At 40.6% G+C, this 25,023-nt stretch overlaps 1 protein-coding gene across 4 annotated transcripts in view; it reads left to right on the top strand.

Annotated features, from left to right (window-relative positions):
* The window catches only part of GOSR1 (golgi SNAP receptor complex member 1), a 38,611-nt gene extending 13,702 nt beyond the window's left edge, over positions 1-24,909 (top strand). For all 4 annotated transcript variants that reach the window (XM_086624691.1, XM_086624690.1, XM_086624689.1 and 1 more), the window contains 3 exons: positions 6,462-6,491; positions 19,393-19,475; positions 20,737-24,909. In XM_086624691.1, the coding sequence (XP_086480817.1) occupies positions 6,462-6,491; positions 19,393-19,475; positions 20,737-20,861 (238 nt within the window). In that variant the 3' untranslated portion in view covers positions 20,862-24,909. The remainder of the gene's footprint in view (positions 1-6,461; positions 6,492-19,392; positions 19,476-20,736) is intronic.
* Positions 24,910-25,023: the final 114 nt, after the last annotated feature.

Genomic DNA, 25,023 nt, shown 5'->3' with positions numbered 1-25,023 from the left:
TCTGACAGTTGTGGTTAGTGATAATGTCTTACAGTAAAGCCTGCCCCTCTCCCTTCATTTAACTTTGTTCCTATGGGTAATATGGAGCAATTATATGGGAGGGTCAATCTATCCAGGAACTTTCACAACCGTGAATACGGAGTCTCCAGAAACCTCATTATGCGGCTGGTGGTGCCATCCCAGCATTGGGTTTATGCTCACTAATAGGCAACCAGCTGCTGCACTTCATTTAGGCCATAGGAGCTGGTGTCTTTTTAAGTTTTTAACTTCATTCTTTGGGTAAATTGTATACTGCAGCTTGTTGAGAAGGCTCTTATTTCCTTATAGATCAGCTTTAAAGGAAGAAGTATTGCTGTTGCTGACCCTCTTGGGACTTTCAAACATCAGGCACTCTCCCCAGTAGTCTTTCTATGTGCCAAAGAGCTTTCTTGGCTAACTCCTCTTTTTGCAGAAACACTTCTTTCACTCTGTTGATAATTCCCAGACAAGTCCAGTGGAGGTGCAGACTGTACCCTTTGGAAATCTGGGAGAAACAGCCTATTGGTGTTTTTGGACTGATGAAGATGGATCCCTGGGTTCAGGGATCTCCCTGCAAAGGGAGAGCATCCCTTGATAGTTGCTTGCAACTGTTATATTGTTCTTTAAACAGTTAGAACAGCTAATGTTTTTATTGCTTATGATGCAAATGTCAACATGTTTACAGATGTTAGACAGCTGCAAAGAAAGTACTTATGTTAGCTCATCTTAAGTCCAAATTGCTGGAATTGATAAGCTGTTGGGATATTTACTTAGTGATGTAGCTAGGAGTCCAATTTTTAGTGGATTCTATGTCATGGGATTGCAGATTGGAGAGGGTAGGTTTCCCCAACAACAACACCAGTTCGTTTTCCTGGAAATCCTTTGGCAGATTCTTCTCTACGGTGAAAAGCATGTCTCTTGCATGTTTTTTTTTCTCATATGCAAGGTACACATGAACCATCTGGAAAGAAATACAGCGCAAATAATGTTGTTTAACTCCTGCCTAGAGCGATGGATTATGTTCCAGTGCCTTTCATTCTAGATTGAACAAATCGCTTGCATTGATTAAAACCGATGTGATGTTGTGCTGTTGTGCTTTTTTTTTCTTTTCCAGTTTTGCAACTATTCCTCATTCTTACTGAAAGTGATTACTGAGCGTCAGGCTCCCCATGAGAATGATCTGCAGAAATAAGCTTACTTACGTCTTTAGAGTTTGTAGGTGTGATGTTGTTAACATATTGTTCCTTTGGAGCAAATCTGTACATTGACTTCATGCTCATGTTTATGCTGGGTTTTATATTTGATTGTTGTAGGCTCTTCTCTCATTTTGCCTACTGCAACAGAAAGCCTGCAAACGTTCTATCTCCTTAGCATCCAGATTTATGCTTTAATTAACAAGTAAAGGGAACCCACGAAAGACGGCAGTTTGCATTGGTGTTTGAACCTTTCTCTGCTTTCAGAATGGTTTCTGTGGGAAAACTGTTCATCCCTGAAAATGCCCGTTTTACCTCACGTCTTTGTTTTTGGCCAGCTAGCTCTTCTCATGCTGGAAATGTAAGACATATGGTTCATAGTCAAATATATCCCTTTTCTTCCCTGTGCTGTTGCATGCTGTGCGTTCCAGCAGGTGCTACTTCTGCTCTTCCCTAAAAACACAGGAGTGAATTTTGTGTTGTTGACACAGTCCTCTAATATACATTTTCTCTCTTTGGGTGTCGTATACCTTAGGTATGTTTGTCTCACGGTGCTCTTCTTGTGTTGGGTCTCAGTCAATGAGTAGGCTTCTGCACCAATTTTTGTCTTCATTAGCAACGGAGGAGTCTGCCCGAAGTAGCCAAGCAGCTCCAATGGAATTCACTCTGACACGGAATTGAATCAAGCTTGAGACGAGTCTAATAAAATCTAGACTATCTTTTTTGTTATTACAGGAAAAAAAAAAAGTGTTCTGCTTTACATTCTTCTACTTAAGTTTTTTAAAGAGTTTAATAATCTTCAGAATTTTTTAGATGATAAGGTACATTGATGGCAAGCGGAAAAAATGAGTTGGAGCTGGGGATTTTTTGTGTGTACGCACAGTGTTTCTTTCACTTGTGAGTTAGGAATGATTATTATGATGGAAATAACTGACCATATAAGTCTGATTTACTTCATCATAATATGTAATTTGTATTAGAATATCAAGTATGTTTTGCAATATTTGCATTCCTGGAAACTGCACGTTGCCTGGTGATCCAGGACTGCGAAAATAGGGAGGGTTTGGTGCAGGCAGTTTGAGAGAGCTGAGACTAGTGATTAGTCCTGCAGTTAGAGAAAGAATAAAGTAAAATTATTATTTCTGTAATTATTCTTTATGAAAGTAAGAAAAGTGTTATCAAGTGCTATATTAGTCCATTCTACAGCGGGTTTCCCTGATTCTTGTAAATTATTCTTCGTGATAATATTGCCCTTAATTTTATCTGAAGGGTTTAATGTGCATTGTGAATAGAGTTCTGTGCGGATGAGTCTTACTGCTGTATCTTGTTTCTGTGACAAGTGCTGCTTATATTTGGTATCTAGCTAGTAAATCAGCAGCAAAATCTATGGATATGGGAGTAGCCCAGTCCTCACCTAAGTAATCATCTATATTACTGAATTTTAACTGTTGGCATAGAGCTATGCTTTAAAAAAGCAAAGAACATAAAACACTTGCTTTATTTGGAAAAGCTTGATGTTATGGGCAGGCTTCTTTTCTGTCCTTGAGGCTTCTTTCACTTAATTTTTCCTTTGGATTAATTTACCTGTCTCTGCATATTTAAATGACAAACTGCACGATCTTTTCTGAAGACAGCAGTTGCACAGAGGCCTGATTATTTCATATGCATGACTGCTGCTGCTGGATTCGTGCCATTTATTACAGTAGGTGACTGCCTCAGCATCTTTCAGCGTTTCTTTCGTATAGTATTTTTAAATGGCTTTGTCAAAGTGCCATCTGTCTCAACAGGAGAAAATGCATAGCTTATTGAAACAGATGGCAAATCAGATTAATACTGCCCGAAACCATCGTTTGCTTGCTTGGATGTTCATAAGGTAATGTCCACTGGATTCGTTGTGTTTGCTTGGGAAGCAGAAGAGCAAAGTCAAGAGATTTTTTTTTTTTTAAGAGCCTCTTTTTGTACTGTTTTGAATGTATAAGTTAGGCAAAATTACCTCTTTCAACATTGTTATTTTTTATTCTGTCAAAGAGTTGAAATGTTTTCACAGTTACGAATAATGTTCAGTTTCTATTTGTGTAAAACAGGTCATTAATAAGCAGAGATCTGCAAACTTCTCTTGGGTTTCTGGGCCCTGTTGGACTTCATGTTCCTGATCTTCCTTAAATCTGACTTATTTTCTATAGTTATGAACTGTAAAATGCTGGAACAACCGCTTGCTTCTGGATATCACTGTGAGTGAGTGTTCCAATCTGCATTTGCCAAGAACTTTCAAAGACTTTAAGAGATGCTATATGAGTTCATGTTATTGCCTTTAGAAAAGCCTCTAGCATCTGCTTAGAGAGAACTTCTGCATGAAGTACTAAACTTAACAGAACTCTGAGGGATTCTGATGCACAGATTTTTACCATAAAATGTTCCTGCTCGCACTTTACCAAAATTTCAGTGAACGTCGTTGCCATTTTCTGTTGGAGTTCATTCACCTGCTGGAGGCTTCCAAGTAGAGATATTTTTTGAAATCTTTTCCTGGCCATTAAGATGATGCTTTTTGGGGTGGGAAGAACATACTGGAAGTTGTGTTTAGTAAATCTGTGTGCTTCCCAGCTATTTGTTTAAGACTATAAGAATTAGTTCAGTCTGCCCTTACCTATACATCAGTCATTCTGAAGAAAATTCATATGCATCTCATCCTTTTAAATAGCTGGGATTACCTCCCTGTAAATTGAGAAACGTTGGTCTTGTGACTTCAGATGCCTTATGTTGGCATTTGTGTCTAATGTCTGTGTTTGTTGGTATTAAGAACTGCTTATTAGTGGGTTTATATATTTTTATTAACTTCTGCCTGTAGTCATTTTGCAGGTAGCTACATTTCCAGAGTTTATTTTTATATGTGTGTATGCATACATACATATATATATATATAAATGCATTATAATATAACTGAATCTGAAGCTTTTAAATACTTTTTATGTTTCCATCTCTGATGAAGTAATAAAACTGCACTACAGCTTTCTGTAACATAAAAAGCAGTTAATGTCTCTGCTGCAAACTGGCAAGCCTAATTTTTGTGCTCTGAAAACTTGGAGAACATCCTAGTTCACTTAAGGTCTCTGAGTGTGTTCAACTTTCCTGTCGGATTCAGTTCATCAGCATGAAAATGCTATAATTTCATCAGTTAGATGGATAAAGAGCTGCTAATGCTGGTGATGACTTTTCCAGGGTAGGGCTTTTTGAAGATAGGACTGTTCTAGCGATGTTTTGTTCCACAGAATTTTTATAAGTGTAACTTATACCCAGCTAAGCTCCTGATATCTTTTTGTTGTTAATAAATTAAAAAAAAACCAGACATCTTTGTTAAAAACGGTGCATTCTTGTGCACCATTCTTGCCTTTCAGACTGTTTTCTGATGTTTTTGCAGTTTATCCTTATCGTGCACTGCCCACGTAATACACTTGTCTGCTAGAGACCACCTGTGCATGAAAGGCACGTTCGCAGCTGAATTTTGTATCTTTGAAAATCAGCAATTACAGAAATCTTTAACGCATCACTTTTCTGTTCCGCTTGCCCGGGGACGTGATCTGATGCTGTGAGACTTGAGGCTGCTTACATCACTTTGTGTCCATAACTCTGGTGTTTTACTTCTCTGTGCCGGTGGTGATAAATACTGCGCAGCGAATGCGAATGGTTCTATTTGATTAAACTGATGCACTTGCAACTGATGTAAGTTTTTGGAGCGTGGCTTTGTTTGGGAGCAGAAAGAAGTGTTCCAGTTCCAGTGTTTTCAGTGTTTGCTGCCCAGTTGAGTCCCTCTCGACTTAAAATCGAGCAAGGTATTTTTAGTGCTCTGTGTGCAGTCTCCATATTTCAAGCCGTGGACTAGACTGAAATAGCAACCTTCATGTTTTCACTCCTCTTTGCAGACAAATAAGGACGTTCTGCCAGCATCTCCCCACCCGAGCAGTGTGCACACGCGCACGACGTGCTCCTTTGCCGTGCCTCCAGCGGGAGGTGGGGGGATCTCCAGAATTTCTGTGGGTAGAAGAAAAGTTCCAAATCGGGCAACTCCGGCTGAGTCAGAGGCAGAGCTGTGCTGCGCCGGAGGCTGTTGGTACCTTCCCTCCCTCAGGTGGCAAAACACTTGGGACAAGGAGGATGGAAGATGAAGATGGTCGTGCCCTTCCAGTGTCTTTTAATCCTTTTTAGTTTGGCAGCAATAAGTTCTGCTTTAATACTAGAAGCAATATCCAGTGCAACATGAAACTCCTTTCTATCAGATTGGTTTCCTTCGTAAACTGGAAACTCACGGGTTTTTTTCAGTTATTCTACAAGAGTTTGTGTAAATCTCTGGGGTAAACGGAGCAATTGTAGGGATGGATCATTGTTTCTGCAATATGGGAGGCGGGGATGCAGTCACCAATTCTGTGTCAGTGTTACAGTTGAGATACTGATTGTTGCAACAGGAGAAGTTTTTCTGGCGTTTCATAGTTGGCTGTAAAACTGATTAAAAACCTGTCTGTAAGAAGTTGAGTACAGAAAAAGAGAAATCGCTCAAGCCTTCCAAGGATCTTGTTTGTCATCATAATCTCACACATCTATTTTTTTAAATGACATGTTCTCTCTATGGTGCTGTATTTTAGGCTGTCCTTTTCCCAGCGATGCAACACAAACTTGATTAATGTGTGACAGCGAGAGGGAAGGGACATGTGTTATCAAGGTCTTTCTTTTATAGATTATGTGTTTTCTGTTTCCCATAACCATCACTTAATTCTCATCCAACTGGTGTTACTATAGAAAGAACTTGGCTTGCTAACCACCATGAAACAATGTTTGGTAAACTGGCACTGAAGCAGTGTTTTGAGATGTTACGACCTGGAACCGAGTCTCAGCTTTTATTTTTAATTATACTTTTTGAAGGGATGGGCAGGAATGACCAGAATTAAAAAGCAATAAAATTAGATACTTGCTTCTCTAATACTCCTTTCCAAACTGTCCTGGGCATCTGGTACACATCAGGCTCAGTTAACATTAATTAGCCATGAATCATGGAGCCCAATCCCCTTTGTCATCTCCAAAGACTCTTATTACATGTACCAGATCTGTGTAGTAAAAAAAAATGACAACATTCTGAAGTAAGACATTCTAAGGGCAAATTTGTTAGGGTTTGTATTACAGCAATCATTGATTTAATAATCTAAAATAATACTTAGTGCTTGTTACTTTTTTTAACTTCTGTTTTTTTCTTTTGACTTTCAGCTCAGATCGACTGATAGAAGAAACAATAAGGTAGGAATGAACTTAATTTTCATTATTTTCTGTATAATAAGCATTTACATTTAATTGTGTCTAAAGATATCAGTCATGTTATTTATACAATAACTGTATTGTTTACAACTCAAAGGCGGTATTACAGTGAAGGGGTGGTTGGTTTTGGTTTTTTTTCTATTCAATGTTGACATAATGGTATTGCTTAAATATTTTGTTCATCCTAGTTTAGAAAACAGGCGTTTCTGTTCAAAAGTGAATAGCCCCTACAAAAACAAAGGGAACGATCGAGCAGAGTGAATCTCAGTTGAGCTCTTGAGGGCTAATCCAGTAGCCAAGCTGTTTCATCTCACAGTGACACTCTTCTACAACATGGTTTTCTGTAATCCTTCAATATATTCAGCACTCTAGTGTGCAGCTGCTACAGGTACGGGCTTTTACCACAAGGGCTGGAGAGGTTATTACTGTTGTATAGTTTGGGTTTTTTATGTGGTTTGGATACTTGAGTGATACCTTCTCTGACTGATCTAGAAATTATAGAACCGTAGTGTCATATCTTTAAGGTCCCTTCCAACCAAAACCATTCTATGATCTGTGCCCTTCCCAATCTTCCATTGAACTCTGGGGTTTTACAAACCAGTAATTCAGAGTGCCTGACTTAATGGTTTTAAATTTTAGATTATTGCTTTTTAAAAAAATAAATAAATAAAGGAAGAAAGCAAGCAAGGTACGCTTTCAGATAATGCATCTACTGGCATAAATGATCGAGAAGAGTAATTAGAGGTGCAGCAAGGCTCTGTGCCCATTAAGGGCTGGCTAGCTTAACTACACACAGCGGGCTCAGGATAATTAACATGGTGAAGGAATGTGTTAAACCACATTAATGTGCAGTGATGAACCAGAAGTGGTCAGTACAATAATGTCTGAACATGTGAGTATAATCTCACCACAGCCTTGTATAGATATTTGCCAAACTTAGCAAAGTTACTGTGAATATTTGTTTTACTTTCGGTCCTAGTCCTTCCCTGATTACAAATCCTCTTCTTTATTGCCGTGCCGTGAAGTTTTCCATCTCGTAAAAATGCTCAGCGTTTGTTGAATCTCTTATTTGCTGCTGCTCTAGTAACTAGAGCATTAAACAGCATATGGTGATTTATTAAGCTTAACGTCCTGCAAAATGACTCGTATTTTATCATTTGAGCTCTTCGCTTAGCGTCTTGATGATGTGTCATCAGAGAAGCTGAGAGTTTGTGTGATAAGTGAACCTCCGTGTCGATTCGCCTGTGCAAGGGAACGTGGCCGTGGCAAACTGGAGCCCGGAGCTGGGCAGCGACCTCAGCGTTCACCCAGGTTCCTCAGTTTTGAGCCTACTCAGAGGCTCCGTGGTGCCAGCAGTAGGTGTCCTGGCAGGTTTCAAACTGTTTTGAGTTTCACGTGCATGAGCTGCAGTCCCGTGGTTGACCACAAATGAACCATCAGTCGAAGCCATCGGTGATGGCTACTGATCAGTAGTCCCTACGGCACGGCTTTGTGCAGAGCTCCTTGGTGCTGTTGACTGAAAGCGTTCCTTCTGTTTATAAATTAACTCTGATTCTTAAGAGGCTGGATTTCAGCACTCCTTGTTGCACCGTTTATTATCTGTAGTAAATTAACTTCTTGTTGCAGATGATGCCAAAAATGTCCTACATTTCTTTTTGTAGAAAAAGAGCTTGTTTAGTAGCTACGTTGAGCAGCAAATGTAATTTCATTTATATCATCTTAATTTAATTCTGACTGTTGAAACTGAAACCAGGGTGAATTTTTTATTTTATTCCTTTTCTTGTCATCCCCAGTAATTGCAGCTACTGAGGTATGATATTAATTGGTGGTAAACCCTGCTGCGTTTTAAGTGAATTCAGCAGATAAAAATTTACCCAACTTTTGGTAATCAATTGCTTTATCTATTGTAAACCAAGTAAATGAAGGAATTGGGCAGGGGAAGCTGTTTGAATGCAGATTCCGTGCGTGAAGTGAGACATAATTAGCTTATTCTGGCTGCTAATACTGCTCTGTCTTCAAGGTTTACATCTGCTGTAGTTCATTACTCATAATTTGGGTGTAATTCAGGAGGTTAAGAAACCACTTTTTTTTTTTTTAGGGATTGTTATTAAGCAGTGATCCTAAACATTGGAAAGCATTTTCCTGTGCGTGCAGAGAAGCTGTATTCCAGTGACCCCGTTGCCAGGGACTCTACAGTCAGCACTGATTGTGCAGCCCTTATTCTTAACTTTCTCTAGAGAAGGGAACCCAAGAGGTGCAGAGCCTGACTCTCCCTGCGTGTGGTCCCTCCATGGGAGCAAACATATGTGCAAGAGAATATATGGGCACCTAAACTGAAATTATTCAGTAACTAAAGCGATGAACAGGGCTGTCACTCCAGATGTTTTGTTAGTACTAAACTTTTAATCAATTTTCAGATGAATGACGTGACACGGGTTCTTACTGCAGCATATCTCCTTCCAGAAATGAGTGGGATGTGATACTTTGTACTGCAGTTCTTTTGGAACAGTGTTCACTTGTCTTGGCCATATTTAAATATGAGCATAGATTTTGCTTAATATATTTGGTGTTCTCGGGTTTTCATTGTCAAACATTATCACTTCTCCAAAATAGCGAATGATTTCTTTCTTGTTTTCCAACAACTTATATTTTAAGGTTGGCTCAGTTTGAATTTTTTATTTATAGTTTTGCTTGTACCGTGTGACAAGTTCTTAGGATTTTATTGTAATACTATTTCTGAGGCCTGATTCAGGCTGATTTGTCAGTGTTTGTATATTAACTGATTGGACTACTCCACTTCCACTCTGAAGCCTGACCAAAACCATTGATTTAATTAAAAAAAAAAAAAAATTGTCTCCTTATATATTTGGGGTATTTTTTTAAGTAATAATTAGGATTTAATAAAAGGGAAAAATTCTCTTGCATTGAATCTTGACTTTACAGAATGCAAAGGCTTGAATTAGATTTTGAGTCTTTGCTCTTTTCAGGAGAGCCTTGCCAGAGTGTCTGGGCAAAATCACTTGCATTTCTGGGGAAATGTTCCTTTTGTTTTCATCTTAGGCTTCATCAAAAAAACATAATCATCCATTTGAAAGATTGTGTGTGTGTGTACGTATGCATATATATATATACACACACATGTGTATATTTATAGATACAAATATATATGTATGGATGTATACACACAGAATAAGTGATATAATCGGAATTTTTATGGATTTAAAACTAGAGCTTGCATTTCTATGCGGAGTCACAGAGCCCATTCCCTTAATCATAGACATTGTCATGAATTTAAATGAGCAAGTATGATTCATGGAGTACAAAATGAAGCAGAAGTTCCAGTAATACATGAATTATTTGATTTTTTTTTTTTTGAAAACATGTTTTGTTCCTTTAGAGCTTTGTTTTAGTTCTTCATCAATATAGATTTGACTGAGCTGTGTCAATGGATGAAGCAAGGAGTTGACTTTTTGGTAGGTTTCACTTGATAATACGCTGTATGTGTATGGATGCTGTGTGGGGTGAAAATACCCAACAGCATAAACATTTGTCTAGGTAAAAACACTTTGCTTTCAAGTTAAGCAGCACTAAAAGTGTAGCTCTGCAAGTTAGACCAGTTTGGCTGTGATAATGGCTGGAAATGTTTATTACTCTGTCCTTTTTCATGCCAGCAAAAACTGCGAACTATGTACAAATATCAGATATTTTACTTTTGAAAAGAAATTTGGTTGCTTGCATGCCCACAGCACTACTGAACGTTCAAGGACAAACTTGAAATGTAAGTGGAATTTTGAGGAAATATGGCTGCAAGCACAGGAATTTGAGATGCTCCTGCTGATTTGTGGAAGAGAGGGGTGGGCTCTTTGTGGCTGTGATCTTGGGCTAAAACCAGAAGAGATTTGTCCAGTAGCACAGTAATCTCTAATGTTGTGCTTCAGGAGTGCTTTCATATTAAATACAGAGAACAGAACACCATCTGGTTTTAGAAACTTGGTTGACACCCAACTGTAGTAGTTGAAGCCAGTGCAGCACCAAGAATAGTTCCTCCTAGTTTCCAAATGAAACACTGAATCGGGGTCATCTTGGTTCCAGTAAGCAGCATTTAATCTGTTCTCCTAAATGTTGTGTAGAAGTTTCAAAACGTAAGAAAAAGGTGTTCTTGATCTGGGGAGATTACGGTGTGGCATAACTAAATGGGGCCAATATTGTGAATGGGAAGAATATGATTAATTTTCTTAAAAACGCATTTGTCAGTGGAGAAATGGCAACAGTGTGTCAGTGAGCATATGTCAGGGATGGGAATGAGACCAAAACTGTCTAACGCAGGAATATGAGGAAGCTGCAATGCCTAAGACTGTACAAAACCAGTCAGTGGACTAGTGCCCAGGAGCTGTGTGTTTTCTGGTAGTGCTGAAATTTAATAGTCTTATTTACAGATATAAAGGCTTAGGTAAACCGGCTCATGTTTTGAGTGATCAAATTATACATGAAGAACAGTGCTTTTTACTTAAATTTTGACTTGTTAATGGCAGCTAGAATCCAGTTAAACTCTTGTTCATGGATATCACAGTTGCATTTCATTACTAGACTGTATCATATTAAAAATGGTAATCACTACAGTTACATTTTTCTTCAGAGCTCTTCAGTAAAACCTAGCCATTGAGCTGAATTTTTCAAAACACTGGGTGAAAGAAATTAAGAAGTTTCCAATCTTGTGACATGTAAACTTAAACAGTTACATCGTGCCTTTTTGTATGGAATGGACAGTTTCACTCCTGAGATGTTAAAGCAGGAACCTTGTGTTCCGTGATACTCTGTAATAATTATTTCCAAAGGCATTTTGGAGGTGTCTCAGGAACACTTTATATCTTGGCAATGATCTTGTATTTTCACTTCTGTAAATTAATGGATGCTTTAATGAGTCATTGGATGCATTTTATGAAAACACGTGACTTAATTCAGGAGTGCTTTGAGAAATGCTGTATTAAAACTTCATCTGGACAAGTAGCAAGTCAGTGTGGGGGTGTAGGATAAGAAGCAGTAGGTTACTGAGCAAGCTATCCTGTGTACAGCTAGGAAATTCTTTTTTCCAACTTGGTTCCTAGCAATTCCAAATTCCCTGAGTGCTCTTCTCAATAGCAAATGTAATGTTTTAGCAAGCTCGTGGCTTTCTGCTTTAGAAAACTAAAATACCTCTGTGCTGAGTTGTAAATGTGTATAATCTGTCAAATGCCCTATCTTCTCACGGATGATATGGTTTGATGTATTTACCGTTACGATTTTGTCGTTTCTTTTTCAGCCCTTGATGGTAATGCCTTTTCTATATTGATACACAGCTGTTTGTTAAAAATTTCTGTTAACACCTTCTCTTAGGTGCTTTTCTTTGTATACTAATGCACTGTTGGGGCAGGCAACGATGTGATTCTTCTCCTCCAATCTAATTTCCACCTTCGTTTCTTGAAATTTTAGCCTTGAAAAGACTGTCCCGTGTAATCCAATAAATCATTTGCATTTATGGGTTAGATGAGTTAGTACATCCACGGGAGCGAGCACACACAGTGTGCTGAGTGGCAGCACTGCAGAGCCTAAGAGGAGAAGCTTTGCATGCTTTTTTCTGCTCTTGTTGGTTAATGGATTCTGGCAACTCCTTTATAAACGCCACGGAGGTCCCTGTTGTTTCCAGTTAACCGTGAGTTTCGTTTTCACTTTCTGCTGATTTGGCCCTTCAAAAGTATAAAAGAAAAAAATACTAAATAGCTGGCCGCAAATAAAAAATGCTTGAAGGTTTTTCTTAGTTCTGCCCTGAAACTTTCATTTATTTATTTATCGATTAGATCTTATGCTTCAAAACTTGGTGTTAAAATGTTAAGTCTCCTCTGACAGAGCTACTGATGGAAAATGTCAGGGGTTTGCCTACATGTGATCAAACTGTTCATGTTCTCTTTATGACTGATGAACTCCCGATTTCCATGTACCAAGTTTACAGAATGCTAATATAACCTTAAAATAATACATTCATCTCCCTGTCAATGCATGCTGCTCTATTTAAAAGAATTCACTGTATAGAGCTTTTGGAAGAGTCTGTACTGTGACCTGAATGCTACAAGAGCCATAGGGTGGCCCTTCTGCCACCAGTGTCTCACATATGTCTGTGTGATGAACTTGTCTTGTTCTCCAACGTATTCTGCTACTGCTGAAGACAAAATCATATCGCATACAACATGGGCTTTGACTTGGTGAGCTCTTAGCTTTTATGGGCAAAACCAGAGTTGGAAAAGTCAGCCTCTAGCTGAAGAGGTGGTAGCAGATTTTTTTTCCTTGCCCCCCCCCCCTTTTTTTTTTTTTAAAGTTTGCCTGGCACTTCATAGGAAGGCTGAAGATATTGTATCAAGGGCTACTTGAGGTGGAGTAGGCAGGTGTAATGGAAGGGAGCCCAAAGGAACTCACTGCTCCAGAAATACTTAGGGATCATTGATCTGGGCTGTTTTCTTCTTTAAGGTACTTGTGAACTGTGATACTGACTTTTCGCTGTAAGTCTTGACGAGCAATTGTTAGGCTTGGCTCTGCTGATTTTGTCTGTAGTGTCCTAGTAGGGAAGCCAGTCATCCATCAGATGATCCAGAGATGGTCATTCCGAATGTTGTTTTTTTCAGAGAGAAACGTGAAATAAAATATATCAAATGGTCTTTGTTATAAAAATGTCAGGAACGCTAGTTCTGTGTTTAAGAAGCGTACAAATATAATATGTGTCTGTGACTTTTCCCAACAGATTTACCTGGAAAGGTGCACTAAGGTGGATAAAGGTCTTTTTTTATCACCTTCCAGTACTGAAATGCCAGGTCAACCGAAGTACTTGAGTACTAATATCTGGACAAATGGTGTTTCAACGTTTTAACTGTTTACAGAAAGATAAGCCCAAAGCCCTGAAACCCGGATGAATTCAGTACGGAGCAGTGCTTGGGAACCAGATGTGTTGAGCAAGTTCCTTCAGAGGCCAGTTTATATTGCAGAACTTGAGAACAGCGTTAGGCTTGCACTGTGTGTTTGTGCTTTGTACCTGCCCCTCCTTAGAAATAACGCTCACGTTAGCTGTGATTTTTGTGTCCCGTTTGTGTACAGACACTGTGAGCAAACATAAAATGCTCTTAAAAATTGATGTCTGTATTGGGTAGAAGAAGCATTTTGCATTTTCCTGTCAGTTTGTTCTCCTCTGAAATTACAGCGTTACTTCCCTTCTCTCATATTTCTATCTATTGTATTGTGTCGTTCCACTTAACTTTTATTCTTCCAGAACCCTTTCCCTCCATATTTATTAGCTTTTCCAAGAATTTGGTTTAATCGTTGTTATTCGTATGGATACAGTCAACAGCAATATAGGTTGCGGAGAAGGGATTTGGAGAAGTACTGAGACGACTCAATATGAGTTAGCTGCAGGAAGTCTCGTTTATTGCGCAGTTCTTATTGCTTATATAGGCAGTATTTGCCAATAATCCTAAGACCACACCTTTTCTACACCATTATTGGATGATACATATGCTTGTCATATTTAACAGCTTATTTCAAACAGGTACCCGCCTAGCGAAGCTCTGCTCTAAGCAAACACTACTCCCTTATCATGCTGCATAGTTTTCTTATCCTTAACTTCAAGGGCATTCTGCCCCTGAGGCCTAACTTTAGAGCTCCAGTCCTTATTTACACAGGGTTTTTCTTCGTGCAGTCTCTTCAAGGATCTGCACTCCGACAAATCCCCCTTTCTTTTCTTGCACGAAGAAAACCCCGTGCATGAGACTGTCACCCCAGTTACTAGCATATTGTTTTGGTACAGCCTTGCAAAGCAGTTTCTAGCATACTACTTCCCTTTCTGAGGGCTTTACTATTTCCGCTATATCCAAGATTCCGCTGAGCAGGAGGGTGTCAGTCAGCAGGGTCATCGCAGAGAAGAGAGGCAGGCACGGCACCTTCAGGGCGTCCCCTGTTTATCCACACAGTGTGCTCTGCAGCCTCTTTCCGCCCCGCTCTGAGCCATCTCTTTTCACCCTCAGCAGAGTCTATGAAATAGGTACTGACACGGCGTTGCTGCACGCGTGGCCAGTGCGTGCAACAAGGCCGCCAGGTATGTGCTCTGCTGGCCAACAGCGGATTTTTTAAGTTGTAACATATTTCTCCTAGCTTCCTTTTTCAAAGTTACGTGCTCACAACTAAGTCTAGTTTGTAATTCTTTGTCATTAATTCGGTACCAGTTAACGCTTTTCCTTCCAGTAGCTACGGGTGGAATCCATACACCTTCCGATCGGAGAAAAGACACAAAGCATATATACAAGCAACTTTCACACACGTAATATACTAAATCATAAGAAACATAAAGACAGTTTACATATCAATATACAATCCTCCACCACAATTCTCCCCGAATGCTCTCCAAGCCATTGCAATTGTTTGTGGATGGACTCACCATGGTCACTTAGATTAAAACAACACATGTTTGTGTAACGTGGTTGTTGCTGGCACTACCTACAAATTTTGATCCTAATAAATTTAACTCTTGTGGGGAAATATACGGAAGACTGCCCCCTTTTTTTTTTTTTTTTTTTTTTTTTTTTTTTTTTTTTTTTTTTTTTCTCAGAATCAATTACCCTTGGGAGTACAAACAATCCTAATTTTGTGGTGGATGATCGTCCCAACAATAGTGCACATAATCCTTGTGATATAAGACCAAAGACACCAGTAGGAATTAAATGCACCAACGTGTCGGTGATTACTGTTGACCAAAACATTTAGCTGCCAATATCTCTGCTTTATAGTGTTCCGAGCCCACATTGTGACACGCCTTTACTAAATCTGCAATCGTGTTTTTTTTTTTTTTTGTTTTGTGTTTTTTTTTTGTGTGTTTTTTTTTTTTTTTTTTTTTATTATTATTAGCCCGATTTCCGATAAGATCAAGAGCTTGTTGGCAGTCTGTGTTAGCATTTTCAATGGCTAACTGGAATACCAACACATCTGCAGTAGCCGGATTTTCTGTTTATCTCTGAACTGCCATTTGTAGCTGATCAAAGAAATGCTCATAAGGTTCCTGTGCTCCCTGCCGAATGGAAGCAAAGGAAGCTTCCCCTGTCCCAAAAATCAGGGACACGTCTTAATGCTCTCTTAGCCAATTCAGTCAGTTGTTGGAAAGCTACTTGCTGTAACCCTGCCTGTGCCTGATTTTGACATGTGTGACATTTTATTCATCCCAAAATATTTAGCTCTCGATTTAAGAGATTAAACACCTATAACACTTTAGCTATTGTTTCATTGGGAGATTTCCCGATCATTCCTGTTTTAAAAGCATATTCTCCAAAGTACCATGTGTGTATTCTATGATCGGTTGCCCAGTAGGATTGTAAAGAATACCAGTAACATGCTCAATATCTTATGATGACAAAAATACATGTCTGATAAGAAGTGTATGCCAAAAGTTCCTGCGAGCGTAAACCACGAGGATTAACACCATTCACTGGTGGCATGATCGTATTTTGACAGGTACTACACAATTGTACGATTGAGCGGGCTTGCTCTGTTGTTATACCAAATTGTCACCTAATAGCATTAGCAGTCTGATGGTAGCAGTCATGCAAGATGTTTGCCTGCATGAGCGAGTTTGGTACCAGAGCTGCACTCGTGAGAGGCTCAGCTCGCCTGCTCCCTTCTGCTATAGGCCCTGGCAGCGTGGTGTGCGCTCGCAGATGTACAATGGAATATGCATGTTTATGGTTTTGCAACACTGATATTAACTGTTGAAATTGCTGGAACAGAAGAGAATTAGTTATTTCCCGCGATGCCGATCGAGACGATCCAAGTTACGATGTGTTCTCTCGGTACAACCTGGGCCACAGGCAGCGGCCGGGCGGGGGGGGCGGGGGAGCGGCCGCTCGCCAGGCGCGGCCGACGGGTGGGGGGCAGCAGCGGCGTGGGGCGGGGGGGGGGGGGGGGGGGGGGGGGTCAGCCCTCCTCGCCTCAGCCGGGCGGGGGGGCAGGGTGGCGATGACGACCCAGCAGCCCTGTGCCGGCCCCCCCTTGTTGTCGTTGTTGTTGTTGTTGTTGTTGCCGCAGCTCCGGCCGCTCGCGCTCCGTAACCGCCGCCGACCCCTCCCGCCGAGGGACCATCAGCTGCGAACGAACCGGCGCAGCGGGGCCCGCCGCGCGTCTCCGTCCCGTCCAGCCGCGACTCGCTCCGCGCACGGGCGGCAGCGCCGAAGCGAACGCCGCCCGCGGCCCCGGCCGGCAGCAGCAGCGGCGTCCCCGGGGCGCCGCCGGGTGCAGTGGGCGGCGCGGCGCGGGGGTGCCGGTTGTACCGACTTCGTTGGAAGAGGGGAAAGAAATAAGTCTGTCTTTCGTTCGGGGCCCTGGATCAAAAGATTCGATGATGACTTTTCCAGGCCAGCAGCATCCCCACAGGTGGCTGCACGCCAAAGTTTAACGTCTATAGTGTCCCAAGTCCTTGTCATGTATATATTTGAAGAGCTTGCCTCCAGTACATGGGCTGATACCCAAACCAGGAGTACCGGGAGTTTTATCAAGTCAGAACTGTTAATAGTGCTGGTTTCTCTAGCACTTTGTCAACACTTTAACTACAGACTTATGTTCTGTTAAAGCCATGCTTCCCATTGTTCCCAGTCGCTTACCTCCTCCTGTTGAGGCAGTTGTCGCTTATTTTTTTTCTTCAGTCGCTTACTTCTTCTTTCCTTTGGTTCCTAATTCTTCGTGTTTCACGATAATATCTTTTGCATACCCCCCTGCAATCAGGGGGGGCCAATATCTTTTTCCAAGTTTTAATCCACGCTTCTCTAAGAAGCTTCCCAACAACGACAATGCAACGTCCCGTTCCATCGTCTTACCGCGACAGTGGATCCTACAGATCTTCCGGCTTTCCCCTATAGGCCGCCTGTATGTAGATCTGCACGGCTTTCCCCGATGGGCCGCCTTAATGGATCCTGCGGATCGTCGGCTTTCCTGTATAGGCCGCCTGGGTAGATCCGCCCGGCTTTCCCCGATGGGCCGCCTGAGGTCGCCGTCCCTTCTCCGCTAAAATAACACTCGTTCAAAACAAGTAATAAATGTCCCGAGTGAAACGATGAGTCCAGCTCATTTTTTCCCGTCCCTGTTCGGGCGCCATAATGCGGAGAAGGGATTTGGAGAAGTACTGAGACGACTCAATATGAGTTAGCTGCAGGAAGTCTCGTTTATTGCGCAGTTCTTATTGCTTATATAGGCAGTATTTGCCAATAATCCTAAGACCACACCTTTTCTACACCATTATTGGATGATACATATGCTTGTCATATTTAACAGCTTATTTCAAACAGGTACCCGCCTAGCGAAGCTCTGCTCTAAGCAAACACTACTCCCTTATCATGCTGCATAGTTTTCTTATCCTTAACTTCAAGGGCATTCTGCCCCTGAGGCCTAACTTTAGAGCTCCAGTCCTTATTTACACAGGGTTTTTCTTCGTGCAGTCTCTTCAAGGATCTGCACTCCGACAATAGGTGTCATTTTCTGAGTTATCATCCAGCCATGTTGTATTTATGTCCTGCTTTGTTCATTTTTGACATGCACACCAGCCAAGGGGAGCAGTGTTTGTCAAACTGTTCCTTTTTAAGCACCATCTCTCCAGAGCCTCAACTTTATGTACTGCTTCTCTAGATGTAAATGAGCCTGTGCAGTTTGCCTTGACAAAGCTGTTGCATTTGAAGTAGCTACGTGAAATACTACCAGGGGCTACAAGTAGTGGCCTACCCTTTCATTTTCCATCCTATAACTCTTTGTTTCACAAGCTGAAGAGAAACTCAAGGTAGAGAAAAATTTTTGTCAGCTGAGTAGTTCTTCAAAATCTTGATTTAAATGTCTTATTTTTAGGAGCACAATTGCTTTTTTCCAACTTCCAGAATGTATTCAATTTGAAATGGGAAATTCTGTTTTATTTTCACCTGTATTGTGTCCTTGTCTTCGGATAAAGTACGTACAGCTGGACTGTGTGTTAGTGAAACAGAGTATGAAAAGTTATATATCCGTGGATGATAATTAGGACCAAAACTCAAAAAGGTATTTTATCTGTGCTGTGACAGAAGCATCATTTGGTGTGATTTCATTACCCACCAGCTCCCTCAACTGCCATCTTACGGAAAAGTCAGGTGGGGCTTGCTGGGAAGAGACATTAATGCAGGAGAATCCAAGCTTTGCCCACTTACCTGGAGTCAGAGGACAGTGTTAATCCTGAGTCAAAGCAGATCCCAGCCCTTTGTTGTGTTTAAATGTCTTCGAAGACCTGGTGACTGTATGTCCCAGCTTGATTGTCCAGAAACCTGCATAAAGCTCCGTGAGCTGTGTCGGGTCTTAACCAGCACTTCCCTCTCCTCTCAACCAGCACGTTGTCTTTGCAAATCGATTTTTAATTGTGAGTCAGCTCTTGTTTGCTTAATACTTCCATAGCCATCATATCCTGATGGCAAGACAAGAAATTTCATATGCGAAAGTAATTTCCAGAGCGAAAGTAAGTGTGGGGCTTCTGTGATTGAACAAACTTCTGAATTTAAAACTTGTGCCAGAGGAGTACCTTGAGGTTTGCTTGTAATGTGGTACCGTTTTTTGTTGGGGCTGGGGGACATAGGACAAAACCCTGCCTGTCTCAAGAAACCGCAGTGCTTTCAATTGTTAGTGGCTTATATAAAAAGAGAAATCATTTAAGTGTAAAGGATAGAGATTAATGAAAAAAATGTGGTTTCATTCATATTGCTTCCCCTCATTCATTGTTCTCTAAAGAAGCGTTGCCTGCTTGCCTTCCTCTTGTTTCAGCTGTAGATTATTCTTAGCACCAACAACTCGATCTGCATTTTTTTTCTTTCTCCAGCATTGCCATGGCAACTAAAGAAAATATGACTTCGCAGAGAGGGATGTTGAAGTCAATACAAAGCAAGATGAATACCTTGGCGAGTATCCTTTTCTGAAAATGCGTGTTGCCAGTGCAAAAGGAGAGGTATAGTACAGTTTTGCACTCTGTCATTTGGGGATCAAAATGCTTTGCGGTGTCAATGGCTGTTTAACCTCTAGTGGTATTGTCAGTAGTGACAAGCAGATCATTTTTTAACGAGTCTCCCTTGATAATCTGACTGAAGCATCTTCATTATGAATGTGGTGAATAAGTTGTTTTTACTCAAATTCGAATACTACATATAAATCAATGTAGCTCAATTTTCAGGCTCAGATCTGCAATGACGCTTTATGGCCTTCCCTGCTCTATGTTTATATAAAAGTGTAATCTCGTTTTACTTCTTGCTTTTTGCTTTCAAGACTGTCCAGAGTCAAAGCTTGGCATACATTGCTGCATGTATGTAGTATTCATGACCTGAGTATCCTCTTGTCTGTGACAGTTCTGCAGATGTTAAGATTTTGGTTTGTTGGTTTCTCCTCATATTCTATGCCAGACTGTCAAGTCATGCATGTTTGTTTTTTCCCACTTATTCCTTCCTTTCTGTCATAAGGGCCCAAAGAACCACATTAGCATCATTTGATTAGACAGATTGCATCCTGAAGAGATGTATCTTGGTAACCCATAAATTTCATTACAGTTCTTAGCAACTGGCGAGAACAAAAAAAAAATTCAATAAGCTTTGGCCCTAAAAGATTCTTGGTTCCAAAGACATGAAGCTCTGAAACTTATTATCTTGTTGGCAATTGTATTTTGTACATTAAAAGATAGATTTACATCTTTATGATTTTACAGTAGGAGGATTTCTTCCTTATGTTCTATACTTGAACAGTGCGTAGTCATGCAACGTGCATGATTTTTTCAGTGAAATGCCTTTGGTTGTTCCCTTCACCAGCAACAGAATTCCATTAAATAAATTCCACGGATGTTTTATATAACTGCCCCATTTTAATTTTTTTTTTTTGTTCTCATTTAAACACAATTATTAAAAGTAACTAAGCCTCACATGGCAGAGATTAAAGTGTATCAAGTGCTGGTAGTTTAGGTGGTCAGGTGATGAATTCTGTGTAAATGTGGGCTGAGCTGTTCTCTCTTTCCTGATTGTCTGTTACTAGCGAAGCACGGTTGTAATCCTGCTAACTATCTACCAGGTTTTTTGGAGTAGTTCTGCATTTCTTGCAGTATTGGGATTTCCACGTACAGAATCTGGGCTTTGTTAGTGAAGATGCTGTTTACTGATGTGACCTTAACGCAGACTCTTTGAAGATCGGTTTCCAGCAGTCAACAGCCTGATTCAAAGGATCAACCTTCGGAAACGACGAGATTCTCTCATCCTGGGCAGCATTATTGGCATCTGTACCATCTTACTGCTGCTATACGCTTTTCATTGATGGATGTTCCCCCATGGACTCTGCCAGACTCATCACCACCATCCCTCCCCCCAGTCAAGGAGAAGTGAGTGGGGGAAGCGACAGACTTCAACCAGCCTGCGCCTTCTGGCTGGGAGTATCAGCATGATGTCTAGAGCTTGTGATGGTAGACTGCGACACCGGGTTTGGGTTGAAGCTGCAGTGTTTCTCTTTCCCTGCCATACATCTTCCTTTGGTTAAATTTTGTGGGATTTGTTTGTCTTTAATTCCCTTTCTCACTGCAAGGTAAGTAAATACGGGATGCTTACCAGAACCGGTAGAGCAGTTTCTGTACTTAGCAGTGCTGGGGAGGTCTGTTGGTGGCTGGTAAGTGGAAAAAGGTTACTACTCTTGCCTTGGGTGGAAACTCCACAGGAAGCCAGTTTCCCCTGTAGGCCAAGCCCAGTACTGAACACTTTCACCCCATGAGAAGAATATTGCAGCTTTAAGCCGTCAGGTTGCTTTACTACTAAATACATGTTCTGTAATTCTTTTTAACTCATGGTTGAGATACTAGTTATTTCTGCATAGTTTGTGCTGTGAAAACTGTGCTTCACACGAATTCCTCAAAGTAAAAAAAAAAAAAAAAAAAAAAAAATTGTTGAGTTCACTTTTTTGCACAGAATATGAATAAACTACACTCTGAGGAAGATTTGTCAGATTTCTTGTGGCTTTAAAGGGACTAACAAGTCCCCCTTTGTAAAAAGGGAGCACAGTGTCCTAGCAGCTGTTTACTATAGTGTTCAGTCATCTGAAAAGTGACCAAACATGAATTCACCTAAAAGTAGTCTTTTGGGTGTACATACTTGATTTTGGCTGGCATCGTAAAGGTCTTTATAAAGACATGATAAGCAGTTTGAAAAGTCTGTATTGTAATTTAGATAAAATTATTCTAATAGCATTAATATTTTTACACTGTAAGCAGCATGTAATCTCAACTGTCAATTGGAAATGAAAATTATGATGGTTATACCTGAGGCAAACGTATCTGCGTGCAAAATCTTTGGACATAACTCCTCATAGTAAAGAGTTGAATGTATGAGTAGTGGAACAAGTATTATTTACCATTATCCAGGGCGGGGAGGAAGAATTTTTTTTGTCTAGACATGCAACGTGAATCCCATTATGTTTCCATCTCTAAAGGAACCTGACATCAGGAATGGCTTTGATATTGCAGATTCAGAAATTACGGATTTTTCTGCTCTTTCAAACAGCTCTTTTCCATCTGTCATATCATAACCCAATGAATTCAAACTGAGGCACTGAAATATCTTTCTAGGAACTCAGTTAACTCTTCACAATCAATTTACAGTGCTCCTAACAGAGTTCACGTATGCCATTACCCACAAATGTCAAATAGCCTCCGGGTTCTCTTCTGGAACAGAGTCTAGCAGGACAGACACAATTTTTTTACTGCTTTTTATAGTGTCTGTGAAGTACCTGTTGGAGGGAGTAGAGACTTGTGCCTGTGTAGTGTGCAGAACCACACTGTTGCACCTAAAATGTTTGGATTTGAAGGCTTATTTGAAGACTAATAACTTTGTGCTAAAAAGTCGACAAAGACTTCTAAGGAGTCGTCGTTGGGATTAGAAAGCATTTGGAATTAATACGTGTAAAACTGTGGGGCTTGTATTTTGAATAAAGGGTGATTATTTGGTTGATTTGGGAATGTTCCTGATTTGAAATGAAGTGTTCATTGAAGGGGGTTGTGAAAAACCTTGATGGATAAAGGCGGTTTATTAATGAATCTGTGTGGTGGGAAATCAAACCTCTTCTCCCCGATGCTTTTTCTTTGATTCCACCACCCCCCTAAGGGACCTTGATCAGCAGTCGTGCTTCTCTTTAGGATTTGTAGGATATGGTTGCTATATAGTTGGCAATATAAGATCTGCAGTTCCGTAAATAAATTCATTTATTTAATCTTATAACCAGTCTTTTTACTGGATTTAATGGATTATTTGGTGCATATATTTAATCTTACTGTATGAAAAAGCTGCTATGGAAAATATGTAGATTATAATAAATATGTAAACATAATTGATTTTTCATGTTATGAAAATGTTACGGAGGAACTGATATATTTTAGTATAAAAATAATGGAAATATGTTGAATTATCTCTGATAAAGCTTTACTGGAAGTGGTTTCAGTGTCGGCAACCCCTCCAAGGTTTTTATTTTTGTTGGTTTTGAGACAGAGTTTTGTGTTGAAAAATAAATTTAATTAACGTCGTAGTTTCCCCTTCATCATCTTCTCGTAGTCCTCTAGCAAGGTGAGCAGGCGTTCTGCCTTGCTCTCTGATGTGGTGTGCTTGGATACAGCTGAGGGCAAAGACTTGCTAATTCTCCTGAATGAGAATTTTAATAATATTTGATAACATGGACCTCTAGGTAGGGCAGGGGACTGGCAATGAAGAGAGTGGATTGCAGTATTTAATCTCAAACCCCAAAATATGGGTTTGTATGTCTCCTGTTGCTAAAAATGTTCTCTAAGTTTGTCATTCTGTGTGGTTCCTCTTGCTCCAAGGAAAAAAACGTGGCTAAAGAATTCTCATTTCTGCACTCCCTGGCAGAGTTGCAGTTTTGTAACTCAACCAAATGGAACGGTGCTAAGAAAATTATTGCCAAGCTATCGAAATGAAGGGAGAAAACACGTAATATTTCTACAGGGTGTGTTTCCCACACACATACACACTCTTTTTAAATGTCTACTTTGTTCTTGCCAGTCCACAAGCACCTATTTTAGACCTGCCCCACACCCCCTTCGCTGGGCGTTAGAACGTAAAGGAGCGTGTTGGTAACTTTCGGTGCCGTGCTTCACACGGGCGCCAAAGTTTTCGTCTTTGCTTTTTGTACTATTTTTTTTTACACGTTTATGTGATCTTCAGGCACTGGTTGCTAGAGCAGAGGAATGGCATTTGGGCAACACCCGGTATTGTGTGTTCAGCCGATAGTGAGGGTTTACGTGGCCGCAGCCCAGACGGCAGCGTGACTTGTCCCCAGCCCTTGCCAGGCACGTTCTCTAGCAAGGGTGGAGGCAGGGCTCTGGGACCAAGGTAATGGCAGGGTTTGCCCTTCCTGGGAAGGCACAACGTTTTTTATTAACCAATATCGATTTTGAGAGCTTTTGGATATCCAAGCGTGGTATAAATTCCTGCTGGATTCGTTACACTGAATAATCAGAATTTTTCATTTGTAGTTTTAGAAGTCCTTTCTTTTGGACAGTCTTAAGATTACTGTGAGAAGAGTCAGTTCCTCACTGGATGTTGAAAACGAAAGAGCAAAAGTAGATTTCGAGGTGACGTGGAAGTTTCAGATGACTTGTCGACAGCTCGTCCTCCAGAGCTGCATCCTCAGGAGCTCCCCTGAGGGAACGTTCTGAAGCTCCCCCAAACCTGCTACACTGGGAGCAAAGTCTGGTCCACCACTTCTGATTGTGTAACTCATTTAGTCGGGACTGTTTGAATTCTCTGAACCTAGCAGCTTTTTTCCCCGAGATCCTTTGATGCATAACCTCTTCCTGGTTTTACTTTTTTTTTCTTCTCTCCAAAGCTTTCATTTGAAACAGGAAGGAGAGGTAACAGCTGTATCGCTTCTGAAGGAGGAAATAATTCTGAAACTCCTTAGGACAGTGTGGGATTGTGAAATCTCTCCGAGCAGTGGTTCTGTTGAGCAATGTGCAGTACAGGAGACTGCAGCGAAGGACACGCTGAGACAAAACTGAGCCATTTTCTAGGTGACATCTGCAAGTCCTCTTGGTGCCCTGTATGTGTCCTCTCGACCAGATGTTTGAACCCAGTGGTGATGCCTTCAGTTCCGAATATGTAAGCAGCTGTTGGTCCATCTTTAAATAAACACTCAAGGCAAAAAGCAAAACTCTTTCTCACAAAATATCCCAGTCCAGACCCTTGTAAAGGAGTTTCTGATTGCACTTTCTGATTTTTTTGCTTTTCGTATAGCTTCTTGAAACTTATTTTATTGTAACTGTAATTATTTTTGTTCTCACCTATTGTGCATTCTCTGTATGTATTAAAAAAAAACAACTTTGATATGTAATTTAATAATAAATTAGAATTCTAAGCAAGGTGCTTGGTTCTTTCCCCATGACAATCTGCCTACCTAAACTTCAGGGAGGATGCAGAGAAGA

This window comes from Tauraco erythrolophus, chromosome 21, assembly GCF_009769465.1.
Source record: "Tauraco erythrolophus isolate bTauEry1 chromosome 21, bTauEry1.pri, whole genome shotgun sequence".
Classification (NCBI taxonomy): Eukaryota; Metazoa; Chordata; class Aves; order Musophagiformes; family Musophagidae; genus Tauraco; species Tauraco erythrolophus.
The sequence above is the reverse complement of the archived record's forward strand: the minus strand, read 5'-3'. Positions and strand labels throughout refer to the sequence as shown.